General features: G+C 54.2%; 1 protein-coding gene across 1 annotated transcript in view; it reads right to left on the bottom strand.

The window, feature by feature from the left end:
* Positions 1 to 19,411, bottom strand: part of ACTR3B (actin related protein 3B) — a 58,174-nt gene that overhangs the window by 23,644 nt on the left and 15,119 nt on the right. Inside the window, exons 6-7 of the mRNA XM_077761641.1 lie at positions 16,687 to 16,860; positions 14,961 to 15,053 (exon numbers count right to left, since the gene is read on the bottom strand). Coding sequence (XP_077617767.1) covers positions 14,961 to 15,053; positions 16,687 to 16,860 — 267 coding nt within the window. The remainder of the gene's footprint in view (positions 1 to 14,960; positions 15,054 to 16,686; positions 16,861 to 19,411) is intronic.

The raw sequence follows: 19,411 nt of genomic DNA, 5'->3' as shown, positions 1-19,411 counted from the left end.
ACCAAGGCCCACCGACAGCGTCTCCTCACAGCAGAGGACAAACGGCGGCGGAAAAACCACTGCACCCCGGGCGGCAGGAACCAGAGGGCCCGACCCCTTTTCAAGCCCCTCAGGAGCTAACAAATTCTTACAGTCACCAAGCAGGCTGTACATTACAAACAGGAAACCAAAACTTCAGTATTTCCTTAATGCAGGAAAAATTTTCTCAACATTCAACCACAAAAATATACCCTTCCCCTCGCCCCAGGCACAACTGGAATGGAAAGTTCTTTTCTACAGAGAGAGAAGCCGAGCTCGCCTCACCAGCAGCCCCTGGGCCGTCTGCCCCTCCAGCCGCACCTGTGCTGAAGACGCCACAGAGTAGTCACACGAGAAGCCACGCGGAGCCACGAGGAGCCAGGACAAGGCCCGTCCTCGGCCCTCGGCCGGGCCCCCCATACACCGCCCCTCCGTGTGACACACGTCCTTCTTACTGACGAACCACCCACTCTGCTCTGGGACACCTGTCGGGCGGGGCTCCTGATGACAGGTGGGGGGCGGGGGTGACAGGGGGCCGGCCGGGAGCAGACAGGACGGGCCTCCTGACGGGCGTTACGAGAGCGTACAGTGTCACCCAAACTTAGATCTTCAACCCAAGTGAGCGCCCAGAGAGCCATCCTGACATTCGTGTCTCGCTTACAGGCATCGTCTGTTTGCTTTAATGCTTCTTTCACTTTCAGAGCGAGAGGAAAACAGAAAAAGAGAAATCGGTGAAATGACCAATAAATATATTCTTTCTATCTCATTTCAAAGTGACGCGACAGCGCCCATTACAACGCTTCTGCACCTCAGAAACACCAACGTTCACCTCAAGGATTTAACCAATTCCCGCCTGCAAGAGTAAGGAGACGTTCTTCTAAGGGCACCGAAAACAGTAACATTTAATATCCTAAGACCAACCCCTCACTTGCAGAAAGGAAACAGAGCCACGAAGACGATTCTCATAACACACGAGTGTGGACAGAAGGCTCACAGCAGAGAACCCAGCAGAGAAAGCACCTTAACGTGCCCTAATTATGTTTTCACAGTTACGAACTCAACAGTGTGCACCACTGCTCTCGCTGTCTGTAAAGCAGTTGACGGGACCTCTTAAAATACGATTTTGAACTTAATGTTTATCTTAACAGCTAAACACACTGAGCCTACCTTTCTAAGTGCTTTTTTCACGAAGATTCTAGATTTGGTCTTACTTAAGCCCAACTCCTTGGGAGCGCATCCAAGGCCCTCCTGCTCTCACTCGGTGTCGCCCTGCAGCTCCGTGACCTTCCCGGTCTCCACGTGGCGGGGCCGGTGCGGGACTCCAGCGCTCCTCCTCCCTCCGGGGCCAGCGGCACCCCCTTCCCTCCTCTGAGCTCCCCGAGCTCCACGCACTCTTGTGCCTTCACCCAGCAGCGTTTGCTGAGAGCCCAGCGTGGTCAGTGCCAAACCTAACAGGTCAAAACGGAGAAGCCACCGGCCATAACACGGAGTAAAGTAACAGGCGCAGCAGAGGTAGGTGCTGTGCGGGACACTCGAAGGCAAGAAGTGCGACTTGGGGCTCACGGGGCAGGGTGGAGCCGGGACTTTCTGCAGGCTGCTCAGAAGTCTCGTTACAAGAGGCCATTCACGTAAGGACTTGAAGGCACCAGGAGGTGAGTCAGGCAGACACCTGGGAGACCCTCCCAGGCAGAGAGGGCAGCAGGTGCACAGGCCCGGTGGCAGAAGCGTGCTTGGCGTCTGTGAAACCGCACGGACGGGCAGGCGGAGTCCGGAGTGAGGCAAGGCAGACAGGAGGCCGTGAGGCAGGCTCCTCAACTGATGGGCCAGGTCACGCGGGGCCGTGGGGCCCTTCCAGGGCCAGCGTGGACCCCGAGTGCGCGGGGAAGGCCCTGGAGGGTTCTTCTCGCAGGGTCAGGCCACTGCGCTGACACGGAGCTCAGAGGGAGACCAGAGCTCCGGCAAGAAAGGACAGTGGCTGGAAGCGGGCAGCAGCAGACGTGGCGGTGAGAGACGCTTGCACGAGCGTTTTGAGGACAAACCCAACAGAACCTGATGACAGGGTTAATGTGCGGCACGAGAGAACAGGAATCAAGAAGCCGATTTCCAAAGTTTCTGGCCTAAAAACTAACGGAAAGGGTGGAGCTGCCACTAACTATGGCGGAACAGGTTTGCAGGGCAAGACGGGGCGCTCGCTCGGGGGGCCTGGAGGCCATGCAGACGGAAGAGGACCCAGTGTGGCCGCAGGCACCTAGTGTGGGGTCTTAGGAGGATAGACAGTACGGAAGGCAGCGGCCAGACACAGAGGGGAAGGGCCAGGGTCCCCGTTCNCTGTGGCCAGCACACAGCAGCTGCCGGGAAGTACTGCTCAACCAACACCCGGCTCACCCCTGCCTGAGGGTCTCCGCTCAGAGCGGCCCCTCGCCTCAACCACCGCCCCTCCAGCTACAGGCTCTGAGCTGCCCCGGACTCTCACGGAATCGGCTTCAGCCGAGGGGAAATCTCTCCCCCCTGTACTTCCACAGCGCACAGTCTTTGTTAAGGCAGAGAAGACAGACTCAAAATGCACGAATCTGCTACAGGTCCTATCAAATCTGATTTACTAAATCACAGAATTCCTCCCTGTCCTCAAAACTGAACTGATTAAGTAGAAAAATGCATATTTCACATGACTTTATTGGAATGAAACAAAAGTGCAGCATTTCCTTTGAGCCACAGGGACACTGGTATTGTATCACTTCAGATTCCCGTCTGTCCCGCTACGAACGGGAAGGACGCTAACGTGCTCAGCAGGTCACCACGCTGCACTATGACCAGACCCGGGTAAACCTCACAACATTATGAAGCAGATATTATTTTATCCATTATCTACCCTGTTTTACGGATCCAAGTCAGCAGGTAAACTGCAGCTAGTAAGGTGCAGATCTGACTCCAAACTCCTGGAGTCACAGAACATGATAAAGTAGTAATAGTAACTCAGTACTAACTGTGTACCAAGTACTGCGCTCTCTCCATGAGACGGGCATGCTAACTGTGCCCACCCCGCCCCGGAGCAAGCAGAGGCTCAGAGAGGAAATAACCACCATACAGCCATGCGGCTCCTAAGCAGCGCAGGCAAATGGTGACCCTGGCAGTTTGCCTCTGGAGCTACACGCAGGAGCGTGAAACTTCACACAAGAGCCAACATTCAGCGTGATTCATTTTGAACGCAGTTTAATGGAAAAACTGGCCCACTGGGTCCTCATCGCAGAGAACGGGGACCGTCGGTCAGGGTCCTGGGTCAGAGCCCTGGCGCTCGGCTCTCCTCTGGGGACACCTCCCCAGTCGGGGCCTCCTGCGGGCCCACGCGAGATTTCAACCGGAAATGCAGGCGCGGTCCCAGACCTGGGGTCACAGGGGGCGCTGCCGCCAGGCAGCACCTGCTCCCCTCCCACCCGAGCTGGCCTGCCCAGGAAGCGTCACCAGCAACACTCTGCCCAGACTGTCAGATTACTTCCTGGGAAGAAAGAGATCTTGAGCTAAGCCACAAAAATATCAAAAGCTTAATGTAAGAGAAGAGCTGGACACTGACAAAGGAGGGAGCATTAGAGCACATTAAAATGTTGTTAGGAGTGCCCGGTGGCTCACTGAGTGTCGGACTCTTGATTTCAGCTCAGGTCATGATCTCGTGGTTTTGGGACTGAGCCCCACCTCTGGGCTTGGGATTCTCTCTCTCCTTCTCTCTCTGCCTCCCTCTCACTCATGTGTGCTCTCTCTCTCTCTCAAAAAAAAATTGTAACGATAATGTTTTTGTGTATATTTCAAAGACATGAAAACGAAAAGCAGTCAAAGTAATAGGCAATGAATACAGAGAAGTGGTTTCTGTTTTCTCTATCAAAGATTTTGGTATTTCTCAAACTTTCTAAATGCATGTTAAGTCGGAAATAATCATCTCTGCTCATCCACAAAGTCTAAACTTTCTAGACTGAAGTCGCATTTACGACGCAGGCCCATGGCTTGCTAAACGGCCGCAAGGCCCATCTGCACAGCACGCCTCTCCCTCAGCGTGACAGCACGATCGTTTCTTCAGCTCACCGTGGGGCCTGGGCTTTTCAGGAGCCCTCAGCAATCATACTAATGCTTTACATGGCCGCACAAATGTTTGTTTCATGACGTCAAATGAAAGTCTCCATTATGCAATACCTCCACAAACAGAAAGGCCCTGTCTTCACAGGGAAAGACCCTTCGCTGGGAAAGACCTCTGCAGCTCGGGCCATTATAACACCACACGTAACCGGGCAGCCACCTGAGGCCTCGGTCAGAAATACAGGACTAAGGTGTGTATCACCAGCAAGTTCCTGCAATTAACACCTAATATGGCATCAACAATGACAGAATCATGGGGCGCCTGGGTGGCTCCATCAGTTAAGCGTCTGACTTCAGCTCAGGTCATGATCTCATGGTTGGTGGGTTAGAGCCCCACTTCGGGCTCTGTGCTGACAGCTCAGAGCCTCCCTCTCTCTCTGCCCCTTCCCCGCTCACGCTGTCAAAAATGAATGTTAAAAAATAACAAAATAGGGGCGCCTGGGTGGCTCAGTCGGTTAAGTGTCTGACTTAGGCTCAGGTCATGATCTCACGGTTCATGGGCTCTGTGCTGACAGCTAGCTCAGAGCCTGGAGCCTGCTTCGGATTCTGTATCTCCCTCCCTCTCTGACTCTTCCCTGCTCACGCTGTCTGTCTCTCTCTCAGAAATAAATAAAACATTTAAGGGGCGCCTGGGTGGCTTAGTCGGATAAGCGTCCAACTTTCGCTTAGGTCATGATCTCGCGGTTCGTGGGTTCGAGCCCCGCGTCGGGCTCTGTGCTGACTGCCAGCTCAAAGCCTGGAGCATGTTTCAGTCTGTGACTCCCTCTCTCTCTGACCTTCCCCTGCTCACGCTGTCTCTCTCTCTCTCTCCTAGAAATAAATAAAACATTTAAAAAAAAAAAAGAAAGAAAACATTTTAAAAACATAACAAAATATATTAAAAAACAACAAAACAGTGACAAAAAGTCCCGTTCCTGTACTGCTAGGCAGATTCTGTGCTAGAAACTCTATTCTCATTTTAGCCCCGTTCGACAGGCATACACTGCCACCTACCCACCATCCCGTGTAACTCTCACCCACTTCCCCGTTTCGCTGGGTTTCCTGCAGCACAAAGTAAAACGCTCCCAGGGGAGTCTCCGCCCGGCCACTCACCGCAGGTAACACAACTCCGTCAGAAGCTCCTGGGAACGTCCCCTACACTGTACTCCTGAAAGGCTGGCCCTCTTCAGGAACAAGAGCTCCTTGACTCAGACGAAACCCAGAGACTGCAATCCCGGCAAAGTCTGACCAAGCCTGTTTCTGAAGCGTGGGCTGCAGGATACCCCCCACCCCACTCGTGTCTTCAAGAAAATCCAAGTGACTCCCCGGGGTTGGCTGCCTGATCTGGGGGACGAAACAGCTAATGACAAATGTCTCCCAAGAGTGTCTACACATCCTCTCTCCCTCATGACCCCTCTTTTCCCGGCAAGTGCTGTCATCTGGCCTCTGCCAAACTCCTCCCAGCCTCTTCTCCAAGAGAGAGCCCGACGGCCACCTCTCCACCTTCACCGGCGTCACCTGACAAGGCTGATGACAGCTGTCTTCCCTTGCCTTCCACAATTTTCTTTTTTTTGAGAGAGACAGACAGACAGACAGACAGACTCCCCAGCAGGCTCCACACTGTCAGCACACAGCCTGACATGGGGCTCGGTCCCACCAACCGTGAGATCATGACCTGAGCTCTAACCAGCTGAGCCACCCAGGTGCCCCCAGAGTTTTCCTTCTTTCTTCACCTCTCTCTAAGCTGCTGTGATGGTGAACTTTATGGTCAGCCTGGCCTTGCTACAGCACCAGTGATTTAGTCAGCATTAGCCTAGTGTTGCTGTGAAGGTATTTCACAGACACGGTTAACCTGACAAGTGCCCTCGAGAACGTGCACGGGCCTCCATCACACAGATGACGACCAGCCTGAAGAGCAAATGCTGAGGGCTGCCGGAGCGGACGGAACGCTGTCTGAGGCTGCGGGGTCAGCTCCTGGCTGGGCTTCCCACCTGCTGGCCTGCCCTGCGGATTCTGGACATGCCCATCTGATAGCAGGCCAATTCTTTACACTAAATCTTACAGAGAATTAGAGCAAGATTAGATAGATGACTAGCTATAGACATAGAGATATAGACATAAAGAGATAGGGATATAGAAATGAGATATAGAGATATACATGACATATAAAGATATAGACAAATAAACATAGAGATGAAATATAAAAAAACAGATATACAGATTATATACAAATATAGAGATAGATGTATATATAGACATAAAGATAGATATATAAACAGAGATATAGAGATACAGAGATAGAAATTTAGACATATAGAAATATAGAAACATATAGATATATACAGAGATATATATGTAAATATATATAAACAGATATATAGCTATAGATGTATGTAGATACATACATGCAGATTTAGATATATAAATACAGACATATAGATATAAATATAGATATAAACATAGATATAAACATAGATATATGTGCACATAGATATTTATAGACAGGTACAGATCAATAGATAGGTATAGATCCAGACAGACATATACATACAGATACAGACATACAGATATAGAGGGGGGTATAGCCTATTGACGGTCCCTCAGGAGACCCTGAATGATGGCCTCATTGGCCCCCTTCTCTGCCCCCTCTCACAGTCTGATCTTCCTGTGGGCTCGACTCCGTCTTCCTGTCTTGTCACCTGACACGCTCCCTTGGTGGCAGCCACACTGATGGTTCTCGAAACTCTCAGATCTTCTTGATCCTCCACAGCCCACGGTCCAACCCCGAGTCACTGGAAGCTGGAACTGCTTGTGACTCCTCAATGGGCCCCGCTTCCTGCATTTCCTACCCTGGTAATGACATCCCCATCGTCCCAGATGTGCAAGAAACCGGGACCTCTTTCCGCCTTAGCAGAACATCATCGGACACTGCAGAGCCCGTCTCCTCTCTCCCCGCAACCCAGCCTCTCCCGTTCCCGTCACCACTTCCCCAGCCCCTCCTACCCGGCCCGCAGCCTTCCTGGCCCCAGTCATTCCTTCAGGTGTCACTCAAGCACTTCTAAAACCTGAACCGGCCTGTGTCACCTCCCTCATAAAACCCTCAATGCCCTTAGGAGAAACTAACTCCACACAGGGCCCCCCCCTCCGGGCAGACCCACCACACCACCCCTGAACCCGGTTAGGTCCACAGCCGCCCACAGCGCCCCCTCTTGCGGGCCCCGTGCGCACGGCCCCCACCCTCCAGTGTCAGGTCCGGATGCAGAAGGCCTTGCAGACCCGCAAATGCTCTGCCGTCCTTCTCCCCTGGCCCCACGAACAGACTACTTCCGCCAACCGGAATACCTTTCCCAGCCCGCTGACCAGGAAGCTGTTCCGGCCTTTAGGACACAGAGCAGGTCTGCGCAGCCATTAGCCACATGCGCCGTTTATGATTACGTTTTAGGTAAACAGATCCTAAACGCTGCTCCTCATCATGTTCAAGGGCTCAGCAGCCACTACACCAGCTGCAACTGCACCAAATGGCACACACACAGACGTGTCCACCGTCGCAGAAAAGTGCGCCGAGAACACGGGCTCAGATGTGACCCCCGGAGCCACCCTCGCACCCTGTCGGAGGGAGCGCCCCCTGTGCCTGCACCGCTCACTGCACCCGTAATGGGGTCCGTGTCGCCAGTGCCCACGGTGAGGCCTGGCCTGGGCGAAGCCCAGTGAGCATTCACTCAGCGTTGCCCTGCCCTCCCCCCTCCGGCTGCAGTGAGCTACTGAGAGTCCAGGGGTGGGCGTCGCTGTCCCTCCCCAGCGACACCAGAACCGTGCTTTTCCGGACACGTCTGCAGGAGACACCGCTGAGCATTACGGGGGATAGAGGCATAAGTCAGGACTGAACCAGCAGAGCTCTGGAACCTTCTCTGCCAGCCACCCTGCCCCAAACACAGCAGCTGCCTCGTGTGTGTCCACATGTCAGCCTTGAATCAGGATTTCATTGGGATAAAAGGCCTACTTTAAAAAGGGTTGGAAAAAAATAATACCTTAAAATATGTATTTTTCTCTCTCTCAAATACTAAAGATATCTGACCGGATTCAACATGGAGAATGAACATAATAAATATAATTCATTTACTCCACAACATGCCTCTCTGATTAAAAGGCATCAACATAATTAAAAATACATATACCCAAGTCAGTTTGTTACAGAAAACTCACTCCCTGAACTGTTTCAAGATGTACTCACACCTGCTTGACAAGCATAAGACCGGACAACCCCCAACCCACCGCTAACGCACGTTTACCAGTACTTTGTCACTTGTTTCTGACTTCCCTCAGCATCACCTTAGAATCCACCCAAAACAGATTTCCTTTTTTTAAGTTTATTTCTTTTGAGAGAGAGAAAGAGCAGGCGAGCGCACAGGCTCACGCGTGCATGTGTATGGGATAGAGAAAGAGGGAGAAAGAGAATCCCAAGCAGACTCCACACCATCAGTGCAAAGCCCGACACGGGGCTCAAACTCACAGACCGTGAGATCATGACTTGAGCCGAAGTCAGACGCCTCACCGACTGAGCCGCCCAGCGCCCCACAAAACAGATTTCTGAAATGCCTGCCCTGCTCTCCCGCTGCTCCCTGTGAAACCCACCCCCCCATCTCCACAGGCCAAACCCTCAGACGGCTCAACCACTGCCTTCTGAAGCCTTTCATGATCCCGTCATCAAATGCAATCTGCCCATCTCTCAATCACTATAATCTGCACGACTCACTTTAATGGCCTTTAGCCTGTAGTGGTCCCCTCGGAATCGCTTCCGTATTCCTGCAGCCTTTGGAAGCTCGGGAAGACACGAGCCAGCTCCCATCCACACCCGCATCCGCTGGCTGAACGACCGTGGGGTGGTTGTGAGTGGGCGCCCGGACACCAGACACACAGAACTCGGAAGCGCAAGACATTTAGTTGCTCTACAAAGCAACTCAAATTGGCTTTGCCCTCGAGTGAAGCATGAAAGTTACAAAACACCGACTACTCCAGAAGAGAACAGTGGTTCTCAATTTAGCCGAGCATTAGAATCGTCTGGGAAGCTTTTAGAATCCAGATGCCCAGGCTGGGGGTGGGGCCCAGGCACGCGTCTCCTGTAATGCCCTGGAGGTGCTGACCACAGCGGCCACGGATGAAAACTTGTTTCCAGAAGCACCTGCTCCTCGTAACGACTTGGCCTTTGGGGAAATCACAGGACCAGGGGGACTGGGCCTCACTCGAGCGCCCCTCCAGCCTCCGCCTCCATGATGTAGCAGCTGAACGGAGAAGGGAGGCACGTAAATACCTACCCTTCTAATCTACGGGCCAGAATGAAATAAAAAATTAGATGACTACCACCTTCGTCTAAAAGCTGTTTAGTTTTTTGTTTTGTTTTGTTTTTGTTTTATTTATTTCTAGGAGAAAGAGAGAGAGAGAGAGCGTGAGCAGGGGAGGGTCAGAGAGAGAGGGAGTCACAGACTGAAACAGGCTCCAGGCTCTGAGCTGGCAGTCAGCACAGAGCCCGACGTGGGGCCCGAACCCACGAACCGCGAGATCATAACCTAAGTGAAAGTCGGACGCTTAACTGACTAAGCCACCCAGGCACCCGCTTAGTTTTTTTAAAGACTGTAAATTGCTGAAGCCACCCATTATTCTCATTCTTCCACCGTCTCTGCTTTCTTGTCCACCGGCCTGAGCAAGGGGCTAACGCAAGGCCAGCACCGCCTCAGTGTTTCCGACAGAGCCTAAAGCGCCTCTTCCCGCTCTCCTCCTCCCCGGAGGCCGCCAGTGGAGACGGAGGCCGGGTTGGTACACAGCGGGCGTCCTGGCCCAGCTGGTCTGGACGGCAGTGCAGGGGGCAAGCTGGGCGAGGGGAGGACAGCGTCCCCTGAAGCCGAGGGCAGACCCTCAGGGCACACAGAGTCCCGCCGGGAATCCAGGGTCCCACAGCCGCCCGCATGAGGCTGAGGCGTCTTCAGGGACGGCGCGCGGCGGCCACGAGGCAGGGAACCCAGCGCCTGCACCCTGGAGGGCAGCCCCCTCCCCCCGGCTAGTCCTCCAGGGCCCGCACGCGGGCCACCTCCTGCCCAGCCCTGACTTCCGTGGTCCGGACCACATGTCCTGCTCCCGTACGGGTCTCCCCGCGCTGCTGGGGCCGGGGCGGGTGCAGGGGCCGCGGCGAGCCCCCAGCCGGGCGGCAGGAGGGACAGAGGAGGGACGCGCGCGGCCCCGACACTGACCCGGCCGCTCCCCGGAGCGAGGCCGCTGGTGCTCCGCTCAGGTCTTCGTAGCGCATCTTCCGACTGAAAGAGACTTCAGGATCGTGTTCATAACCCTACACGCCCACACGGGTGCATGCTTCCCGAACACGGAAGCCGGGCTGGCAGGCCCTGTCCACGGCAAGGCCATGGCCACGCTTACGAGGAGGAGGGGCAGGAAAGCAGGACCCAGAGAACAGGGTGAAATCTGAACCCAAAGCCCCAGGACAGCCCTTCACGGCCCCACAAGGGGTGGCAGCTGAGGAAACCGAGGCAGCCAGTGCCAGCTGGGCAGCCGGGAAGTGGAAGGAACCGAACAGCAAGCTTCCTGGGGCAGCAGCGGCCGCCGGGGAGCAAGCACACAGCCCAGGAGGCCCAGCGGGACGCCGTCGGGGCCGGGCTCCCGGCTGGCTCACCCCTGCAATGGGCCCGGCCCGCTCACCCCTGCGATGGGCCCGGCTCCCAGGACACAGCACCTCCGGCCGCTCCGCTCGCATCGCCTACAGCTGCCTGGGCAAAACTGAGGAAACGCAACACAGACCGAATGGCCCGAAAAGCCACAAGTATTTCCTGTCTGGCCCTTCGCAGAGAGTCCCCGTGAGGGGCAGCACTGCCACAGCGGTGCCCGCAGGCCCCCCAGGCCTCCACCCCGAGCTGCAACGTGCCCATCAAGCCCCGTGTTCCAGAAGCAAGTCCCTTTCGTGTTGGCCGCGGCAGAGGTGCCGGTGCCCACGGAGCCTCACGTCCTGCCCGCCCCAGCGCCTGGCAGTCCAGCTGGCCGCGTCCCCAGGCTGCCCGTGGCCTGCCACCCCACACGGATGTGTCCCCTGGGCGGGCAGAGATGCGGGGTTAAGTTTTCCAGTGACATATTCTAGTCGTCCTGAGATCTTACAAAGGCGACCAGGGCACGCGGTCCCATGTGTGTCCCTCTTTTCCCCACAGGGCACAGGGCCTCCCCCCTCAACCCCACCTGAATCCTAAGCCACCTGTGAGGCCGCGATGACACAGCAGAGGCCACAGGAAACTCATGTGGCTGAGGGAGCGCAGGACGGCCTCAGCACAGACCTGATCAGCACGGCCGAGCTAACCCTTCCCAAAACCACAGGGGACGAACGCCTATCCGAAGGGTGGCGTGATGCGGTTGGGGACACGGCTTCCCTCTCTGGAGAATCGTCCTGCTTCCATATTTTACACAGTTTTCAGGGTCACGTGGTGAAACACACCGGAGTTTTCAAAGATGTGGGACACGGCCGGGACTCAAAGCCCAACCGCACCGCCTAGCAGCTAGGTGACCGCGCGCGCCCCAACTCCTCTCAGAGCTCAGTCTCCTCATCTGTAAAGGAGGATGTCGTCGTCCCCAACACACGCGTGTGAGGAGGGAAAGACCAAGACCCTGTGCGTGACAGGCCTCCCCGGGCACAGCGGGGCTGCCTGGGGCCCGCGGCCGCCTCGGGTCCGCCTGCGGAATGGGGACAGAGCACAGCCGCCCCAGGGCACAGCCGTGAGGAACACGCTTGACCCAGCTCTCAACACACATCAGCCTCCCACGAAGAAGCTGCCGCTGTCTATCAGATGACCATCCAAAGTCTGCAAATAACATGGTTTCTTTAAGAGAAACCTGTTCAGAGATGGAGACGTGCCAGGTTGTTTCTGAACAAGGTCAGGGGCACCTGGAGAAATCTGAGATTTCCTATCATTTAAAAAGATCACATTTAGAAGCTCAATCACTTTCTCCAACTTCCCGATACAGCGTTGATACAAATCTGAGACTTTAGAACTATGTTGGGAGGGGCGCCTGGGTGGCTCAGTCCCTTAGGCGTCCGACTTCGGCTCAGGACATGATCTCACGGTTTATGAGTTCGAGCCCCGCGTCGGGCTCTGTGCTGACAGCTCGGAGCCTGCCTGGGATTCTCTCTCTCTCGGCCCCTCCAGGTCCTGACCCTCCCTGAGCTGCACTGCATCCCGGCCTCCACATCCAGTCACCTGCCCACCCGCCGACACCAGGCCCAGCACTCACCTCCAGCAGCCTGTGGCCCAGGGAGAGGTGTGCACGGCCACCAGCACCAAGGCAGCCTCTCCCCACAGCCTCCCCCACCAGAGGACCCTGAAGCCATGGAACTAGCCAGCATCTCCTCTCACTCGCTCCTTGTCACCACGCCCGACCAACCTGTGCCTGCTGGTGACACTCAATTTAGGAGACAAAACATAAGCAGGGCCTCGCACGTGTAGCTACTCTGATGGCTACAGGGAAGACACCTGGAAGCGTCTAGAAAGCGGACAGAATTGGAGGCTAGATCTCCTAGTGGTGAGGAGGCAAGAACGGAGACCCGAGCCACCTCTGCAGACCCTCTCCTTCCCAGCCCCCCACACCCATCCTCCCTCCTCCTCCCGCGTCTAACCCCCCTCCCCTGATGGCTCCGTTGTTGGCAACTTACAACTCCCACGCCTGGAACTGGCATCCCAGTGCCATCACTGGTCGGAAGGGAGGGCCAGGCGCCCTACAAGGGAAGAGCCGAGGCCGACTCCTTCAGGTGACCCTGGACAGGTGAATGTGGAAAGACCATCTCATCTTTTCTGAGCACCAGACACGGTCACCCCTGCCCAACCTCACCGGTTCAAATCCCGGAGGTTAAGGAGCCTGTCCTGGGGAAAGACACATGCAGCAGGAACGAAGAGCCTGAGACCGATCTGCTCCACCTCCCCCAAGTACCTCTCGCTTGGCCTCCCCCCCACATCTGGGGCTCAGTCCACACTCTCCAGAGCCCGTTTCTTCTTCGAGAATCCTATCAACGCACCAAATGTGAACTACACCGTCCGGAGGAAAATGTCGCCCCCTATCGTGAGCAATCGGAACCTCTGCACGGTTCAGTTCCATTACGATGCAACAAAGACTAAAGAGGGGACCCTGCTCCTCACTTTCAGGGCGAGAAGACACAGCTGGTGTGAGGGGAGAGTCACAAGTGGGGACAGCACGTGTGCTATTTCAACAATAAAAAGATGAAGCCTCAATACTCCCGTCTGTCTTCAGTTTCCCTTTACTTGCACACTTTACCAAAGGAGAAAGGTGTTAACAAAATGCAACAAATAAAAATAGAATTATAATGGGGCACTTGGGTGGCTTAGTCGGTTAAGCGTCCGACTTTCGCTTAGGTCATGATCTCGTGGTTCGTGGGTTCGAGCCTCGCGTCGGGCTCTGTGCTGACTGCCAGCTCAGAGCCTGGAGCCTGTTTCAGAGTCTGTCACTCCCTCTCTTTGACCCTTCCCTGCTCACGCTGTCTCTCTCTCTCTCTCTCCTAGAAATAAAACATTAAAAAAAAAAAAAAATAGAATTATAATTTGTTTTCACCCACAAAAAGTTGTTTCTATAGTGAATTTTTGCAAATAATAAAAATAACGTTTGTGGGGCCACCTGGGTGACTCAGTCAGTTAAGTGACCAACTTTGGTTCACGTCATAATCTCACGGTTCATGAGTTCGAGCCCCGCATCAGACTCTGCACTAACAGCACGGAGCCTGCTTGGGATTCCCTCTCTCTGCCCCTCCTCCACTTATACACTCTTTCTCAAAATAAATAAACTTAAAAAAAAATTTATTAACTATAAAATTTCTAGTAATTTTAAAACACAAAAAGTAGAAAGTAAAAGCAATCCCTAGCCACATTCATTTAAATCCTTTTGTTATATGCAACTGTAAACTATTTTACATGACTTAATACTACGTGTAAATTTTATAACTTCCTTTTTCACGGAACAATACACACGGTCGACATCTTTTTGTTTGAATTGACAATGATTTACCTCACTCTCCTTAAAGACTGGAGAATCCCACTGTACAGATGAAAGAAAAGTTAGTAATGAGCCCTCTCAGATAACCCTGATTCCCTCCACTCTCAGGGCAGTGGTGAGCCTGATTCCCTCCTTCCCACATGCAGTGATGAGCCTGATTCCCTCCTCTCTCAGTGCAGTGGTGGAGTCTGAGGAAGGCAGGATGAGGCGTTAGGCTGACAGCTGATCGGGTGACACACTCAGGCAGAAGCTAGTTAACACTGAAGGCCACCTGACCACCACTTTCTGCTCCCAGTCAGTGGCTGTCAGCAATGTTTTCTTATCCTGTAATTACATGGGCTAGCTTTTTCTCACTTCAAATTTCAAAATTCACTGTAAACAGAATTTCGAAGAAAATACTACATGAGCATTTTCTCTATGACTGTTTCATCTCAGGCTCTAACTTCTCCTGGCAACACTTCATTTGACACCAAACCTAAATATGCACAAAAGAAGAACACTTGAATTCACGAAAAAGAGGAAGAATCACTTTTTTCTTCTGTTCTTCTTCTGTTTCTTCCAGTCAGTACATATGGTTAAGACGGTCCAATTTAATACAGCTTGCCAGGTAAGAAGATACTAGAATATTTACACTAAATCTTTCTGGTTAATGAGTTGTATTTCCCAATATTTAAGTCATCCCCACTCTAAGGAAACAATTTTACTGTCACACCGGCCACGGGCAAAGCCTATGACACGACTGGCACTGGAGAGCCTGCTGAGGCGAAGGCAGAGCACCTTACCCCAGCGGCTCTTACCTTGTACAGCGGGCGTCGCACATCGATGGGGCAGCTCTGTATCACTTCATCCACGACGTCCGAGATGGACTCCATGAAGTCGGGGTTGGCAAACTGGATTTTATATAAATATAAAAGAAACATTACACATTCCTCTTAGTAGGCCAAAAGAAATACTCTTCTAAAAAAGTAACTTTAACAAATACAGAATTCACCATTCCTTTAAAAACTTCACTTTGGAATGTTCGAGGTGTCAAATGAATCCCACGTGACTGTGTGTAGTGACAATGGCATCTGCCCCCTTAAGAGATGAGACGTGTGGGTTTAGGGAAGGAAAGGGATCAAGGTGAATGCAGAGACCAGCTCTGCGTTAGGAACGCACGGTGTGTCGTGCTGATAAGAGGCCACAGAATTATATGCATGAGTGTGCGACACGTAATGAGCACACAGGAACACTTACGGATATTCATGGTATGAAAAAGGCAGTCAAGATATAACCGAAAAACAAAAAACAGAGTCAACGCAAGATCACTGCGGGGGGCTAGAAGATGGGGGAGGGCCACGTATGGGATGATGGTGGCTTTAAAATGACACAATCAAAATGGTAACAAGCAAGCTACTGATGAACAGCCGTGGATTTAATTCTGTAACTTACGTAAGGTAAAGCATAAATGATTCAATTAGACTGCATTTTACGCGGGTTTTAGAATCAAGGAAGGCCTGAACGTACGGCAGCCTCGGGAAAGGGTGACACCCAGATGCTGGGCGGCTCACCGGACATGGCACTTTTGTGCCTGCTGTGAGTCAGCATCGTCAAAGGCAGGGGTGAATGAGCACGATGTGCCTGGTTACAGGAGCTCACACATCTGTGCCATCTCCCTACACACCAGGCACACACACAACTAAAAACAGGCAGCGGTTTGTAACATAGGGGGTATAAAATGAATTAGGCAAGAAAATAGACCAAGATACGAATAAAATGCCTTTTATTTAAACCTTAAAAGGCTGCCTCACTAGTTACTGCTCCTGCAAAACTAATAATCCTTCGTGACCAATAATGAAACTGAGGACACGTGTAATCCTTAAGGACCACAGACCTACGGGCAAGGCCAGTCCCCTGACAGAAGCTTAAACCGCCCGCAGGATGGACTGTCCTGGGTTAAAACCTGGGATGAGGAAGGATGTTCATGAAAGAGGAAAAGGTCACATGTTCCCCCACTTTTAAAAAGAGGCAACTTTCACTCTGTCCCTGAGATTAACTAGTTTCCACAGCAGTGCGAGGTTGCTTTCCATTCCATTACCTCCTCTGCTCTTCACAACCGCCTACAGCATAATCAGTCACTGACTTTGTAACCATGAGGTCTGTGCAGGGGCAGAGGGAAGCAGCCGCCCAGACGGAGAGGTGTCCCTTGGGGATGGGCCCTCGACACCCCACATGGAGCAGCGCCCCTCAGGGATGGGCCCTCAACACCCAAGACAGAGTGGCACCCCTCAGAGAGACGCCAGCAGTGCCCAGATGGAGCAGTACCCCTCGGGGACGGGCCGCAGCCCCCCAGAGCGGCGCCCCTCAGGGACAGGTCAGTGGCACCCAGACGGAGCAGCGACCCTCGGGGATGGGCCGCAGGCCCCCAGACAGAGCGGCACTCCTCGGGGACGGGCCTGCACCACACACTGGCCTCCACGCACACGAGGTGGCAGTACCCCACGTACACCCCACTTCTGCACGCTCCAGAAGCAAACCCCTTACCTCTGGGTGGAAGAAAATCTCAGGCCCCAGGAACCTTTCGTAGCCCACGTCTATAGCGAACTTCTTCTGGCTGATGGCGTTAGTACCCGTGTACTGCTTGACCCACTTGCGGGGGTCCACGTCGTACTTGGCAAACTCCTTGACTATGTCCGGGCAGATGTAACAGTACTTCTCCTGGAGGCGCGAGCACAGAGGCAACAGCAGGCGTTAACGCGCAGTCTCTGCCCCACAACGAACACCCAGGGAGCCCAAGCCCCGCACACAGCAGAACGCCAGCGTGGGTGTCCGTGGGGCCTCACACTCGGTCACTGCTCAGCACAGACATGACTCCACTCTGATGCTGGACATGTGAGTCTGCTCTCTTTGCAACCCAGCTACTGATCAGCCTCACTCGGTCAGATTTTGTCGCCATACTATCTGGAACAATGTCTAAATGCGTGTACTACGCATCCCGTCTCCCAGCCCCTCTTCCCTTACGCCTGAGACCCCCACGCGGCCCTGGCCCGGGCACTCGCGGCCGTCGGCCTCCAGACCAGCAGGCGCGCGTGGAGTGCAGCAGACCAATCCTGACTCCAGCCACGATCAGAAGGTTCTGGCTGCTAGCCTGCTGGGCCATGTGACACGGCACCGTCGCGGGCCCCGTGACAAGCGGTTCCCGAGCACCGAGGCACGTGGGGCAGAGATCCCTGACCGCCACAGCACGCACTGGCCGAGAGCTGCACAGGCACGGTCCACCACGGCCACAATAAAGATCAATGGCCCAGCGTGTCATGTGGCGGCAAATGCCGCTGGAAAAAAAAGGCAGACGTGGTCAGGAGGTCGGGGCTCCCGGACGCCACCGCGAGAGAGGCCCCACCGGCAGTCAGGAGGATGGGGCTCCCGGACAGATACCGTCACGAGAGAGGACCCGCCGGCGGTCTTCTGGTCTTCAGCCCGGCATCCGCAGCCCGCTGGAGCGGCCACAGCAGTCATGCCCTCAGCGTCCATAACGCCCGCCCAGGCTCCCTGGCCGACTGCCTGTCCTCGGAACTAACCTCCGCACACTAGCAGGCGGCACTTGTGTGCCAGCTTCTCAAAGTAAGCTTCCTGTGGGCAAGGGCCCGGGGGGGGTGTGTCAGGCACGCAGCTGGTGCTCACCACAGACCTTGGAAGGACCTCTGCAGGTGTTTTCATGACACCAAGATCAGTTTCTTAGAGTCCCTGACACGTATTCTAATGCCGTCCTCGATAGGCCCCAGCAGCATCACAGGACTCACAGCAAGATCCGCTACGCATCCCTGTGCTCCCTGACGGCACGGAGAGGCCGAGTCAGTCCACACAACCCTGAATCCACCAGGCGGCTGACGAAGACACTAAGCTGTTCTCAGAGGCTGGTCAGTTTCGGGGGCGTCTCCCTGGCTTCGCTGATGCCGGAAACGCCCCGTGCCGCTGGGGGAGTGCAGCCGAGTTCGTCCTCAGTTCCGGACCCAGGCCACGGTGGCGCCATAACACTGGGGTACCTCCCAACCCCTTTCCAGGATCTGCCTCTACAGAAGCAGAGAGCAGGCGGCGGGCAGCAGGCTGAGCCACACGGGGGCCAGCACGCTCACCTGGAGGGGCCCCCGCAGCTGAGTAGAACATGGGCATAACCTGAACGGCCCGCTCCCATTTCAGGGTCACAACTGGCCCCGCACAGCCAGTAAGTAAAGCAAACACCACCACAAGGACCGGGGAGGCAGTCACCACACTCAGCAATCTCTACTAAAAATGGGACACCCACACTCACCAGAGGGACCCCTGAGCATCGGGGACAAGAAGTTCAATTCGGGTTCACATTAGCAACAGACTAGGAATGGCAAGGAAGCAGGGATCAAATACCCAAATCTCCTTCGCTGAAGAAAGACAAGGGAAGAGGGAAAGCCTTGGAAAGTATTTTAGCCTAAAAAGAGTCTTCTAAGACTTCTGTCAACTCTGCCCCCAGGTTTGCTCCGAGCGGTACCGTTCTGGCACCAAGAGCCCCCACTCCGGGACGCTCCAGGCCCCAGGACACCGGGCAGCTGGGGGGCCAGGCAGCAGGAGCCCCAGCTCTACCCGTCACACCTCACAATTACACTCCTCTCCAAAAACAACAAAGCGCTTCCCTCTCCATCTATGTGGTAATTACCCTTGCATCACCAAAAATCTCCTGTATTTGACTAAAATAATAATTTGTCCTGATTTTGAAACTTAGGGAAGTTCCTTCTAAGAGGGTCCGTCAGCCGCCACCTACAGAGATATGGGTGAAGTGATGCGTCAGACCGACCTCCATAACCTTGCCAGCCTGGTAACTAGAGCCTAGAAAATACAGATGGATTTTAACGACTCTGGGCCCCGGAATGGCCTTACTCTCCACGGTTATTCTCAGGGCAAGGACCTCACACGGCCGCCCCCAACGGGGGTCTGAGCACTGGCTGACTTCGCAAACTTCCTAACTCCGCCGTGGCTGCTGTTTGCTCTGCATTCCAGACGCGAAGCAGGAGAGGGACGCGGAAGGCACACGCAGCTAATTGAGGGTTTCGTCTAATTAGGCTCCAGTTAAACGATGCTGTGCCACGTGTGCCTGTGCTCAACGCCAGTTACCAAGCTGTTCTCACTGATGGCCAGAGCGTCCACGGCATTTACATTCAGAGGAAAAAGCTAAGCCTTGAGGCTTCTGCCCTGTAGCTCAAGTGGTAAACAGAACGAGAGACCCACATTCGCGGGGAGA

This window comes from Crocuta crocuta, unplaced genomic scaffold (genome assembly GCF_008692635.1).
Source record: "Crocuta crocuta isolate KB4526 unplaced genomic scaffold, BGI_CrCroc_1.0 scaffold408, whole genome shotgun sequence".
In the NCBI taxonomy this organism is placed as follows: domain Eukaryota; kingdom Metazoa; phylum Chordata; class Mammalia; order Carnivora; family Hyaenidae; genus Crocuta; species Crocuta crocuta.
Note: the sequence above shows the minus strand (reverse complement) of the source record. Positions and strands in the feature narration are given on the sequence as shown.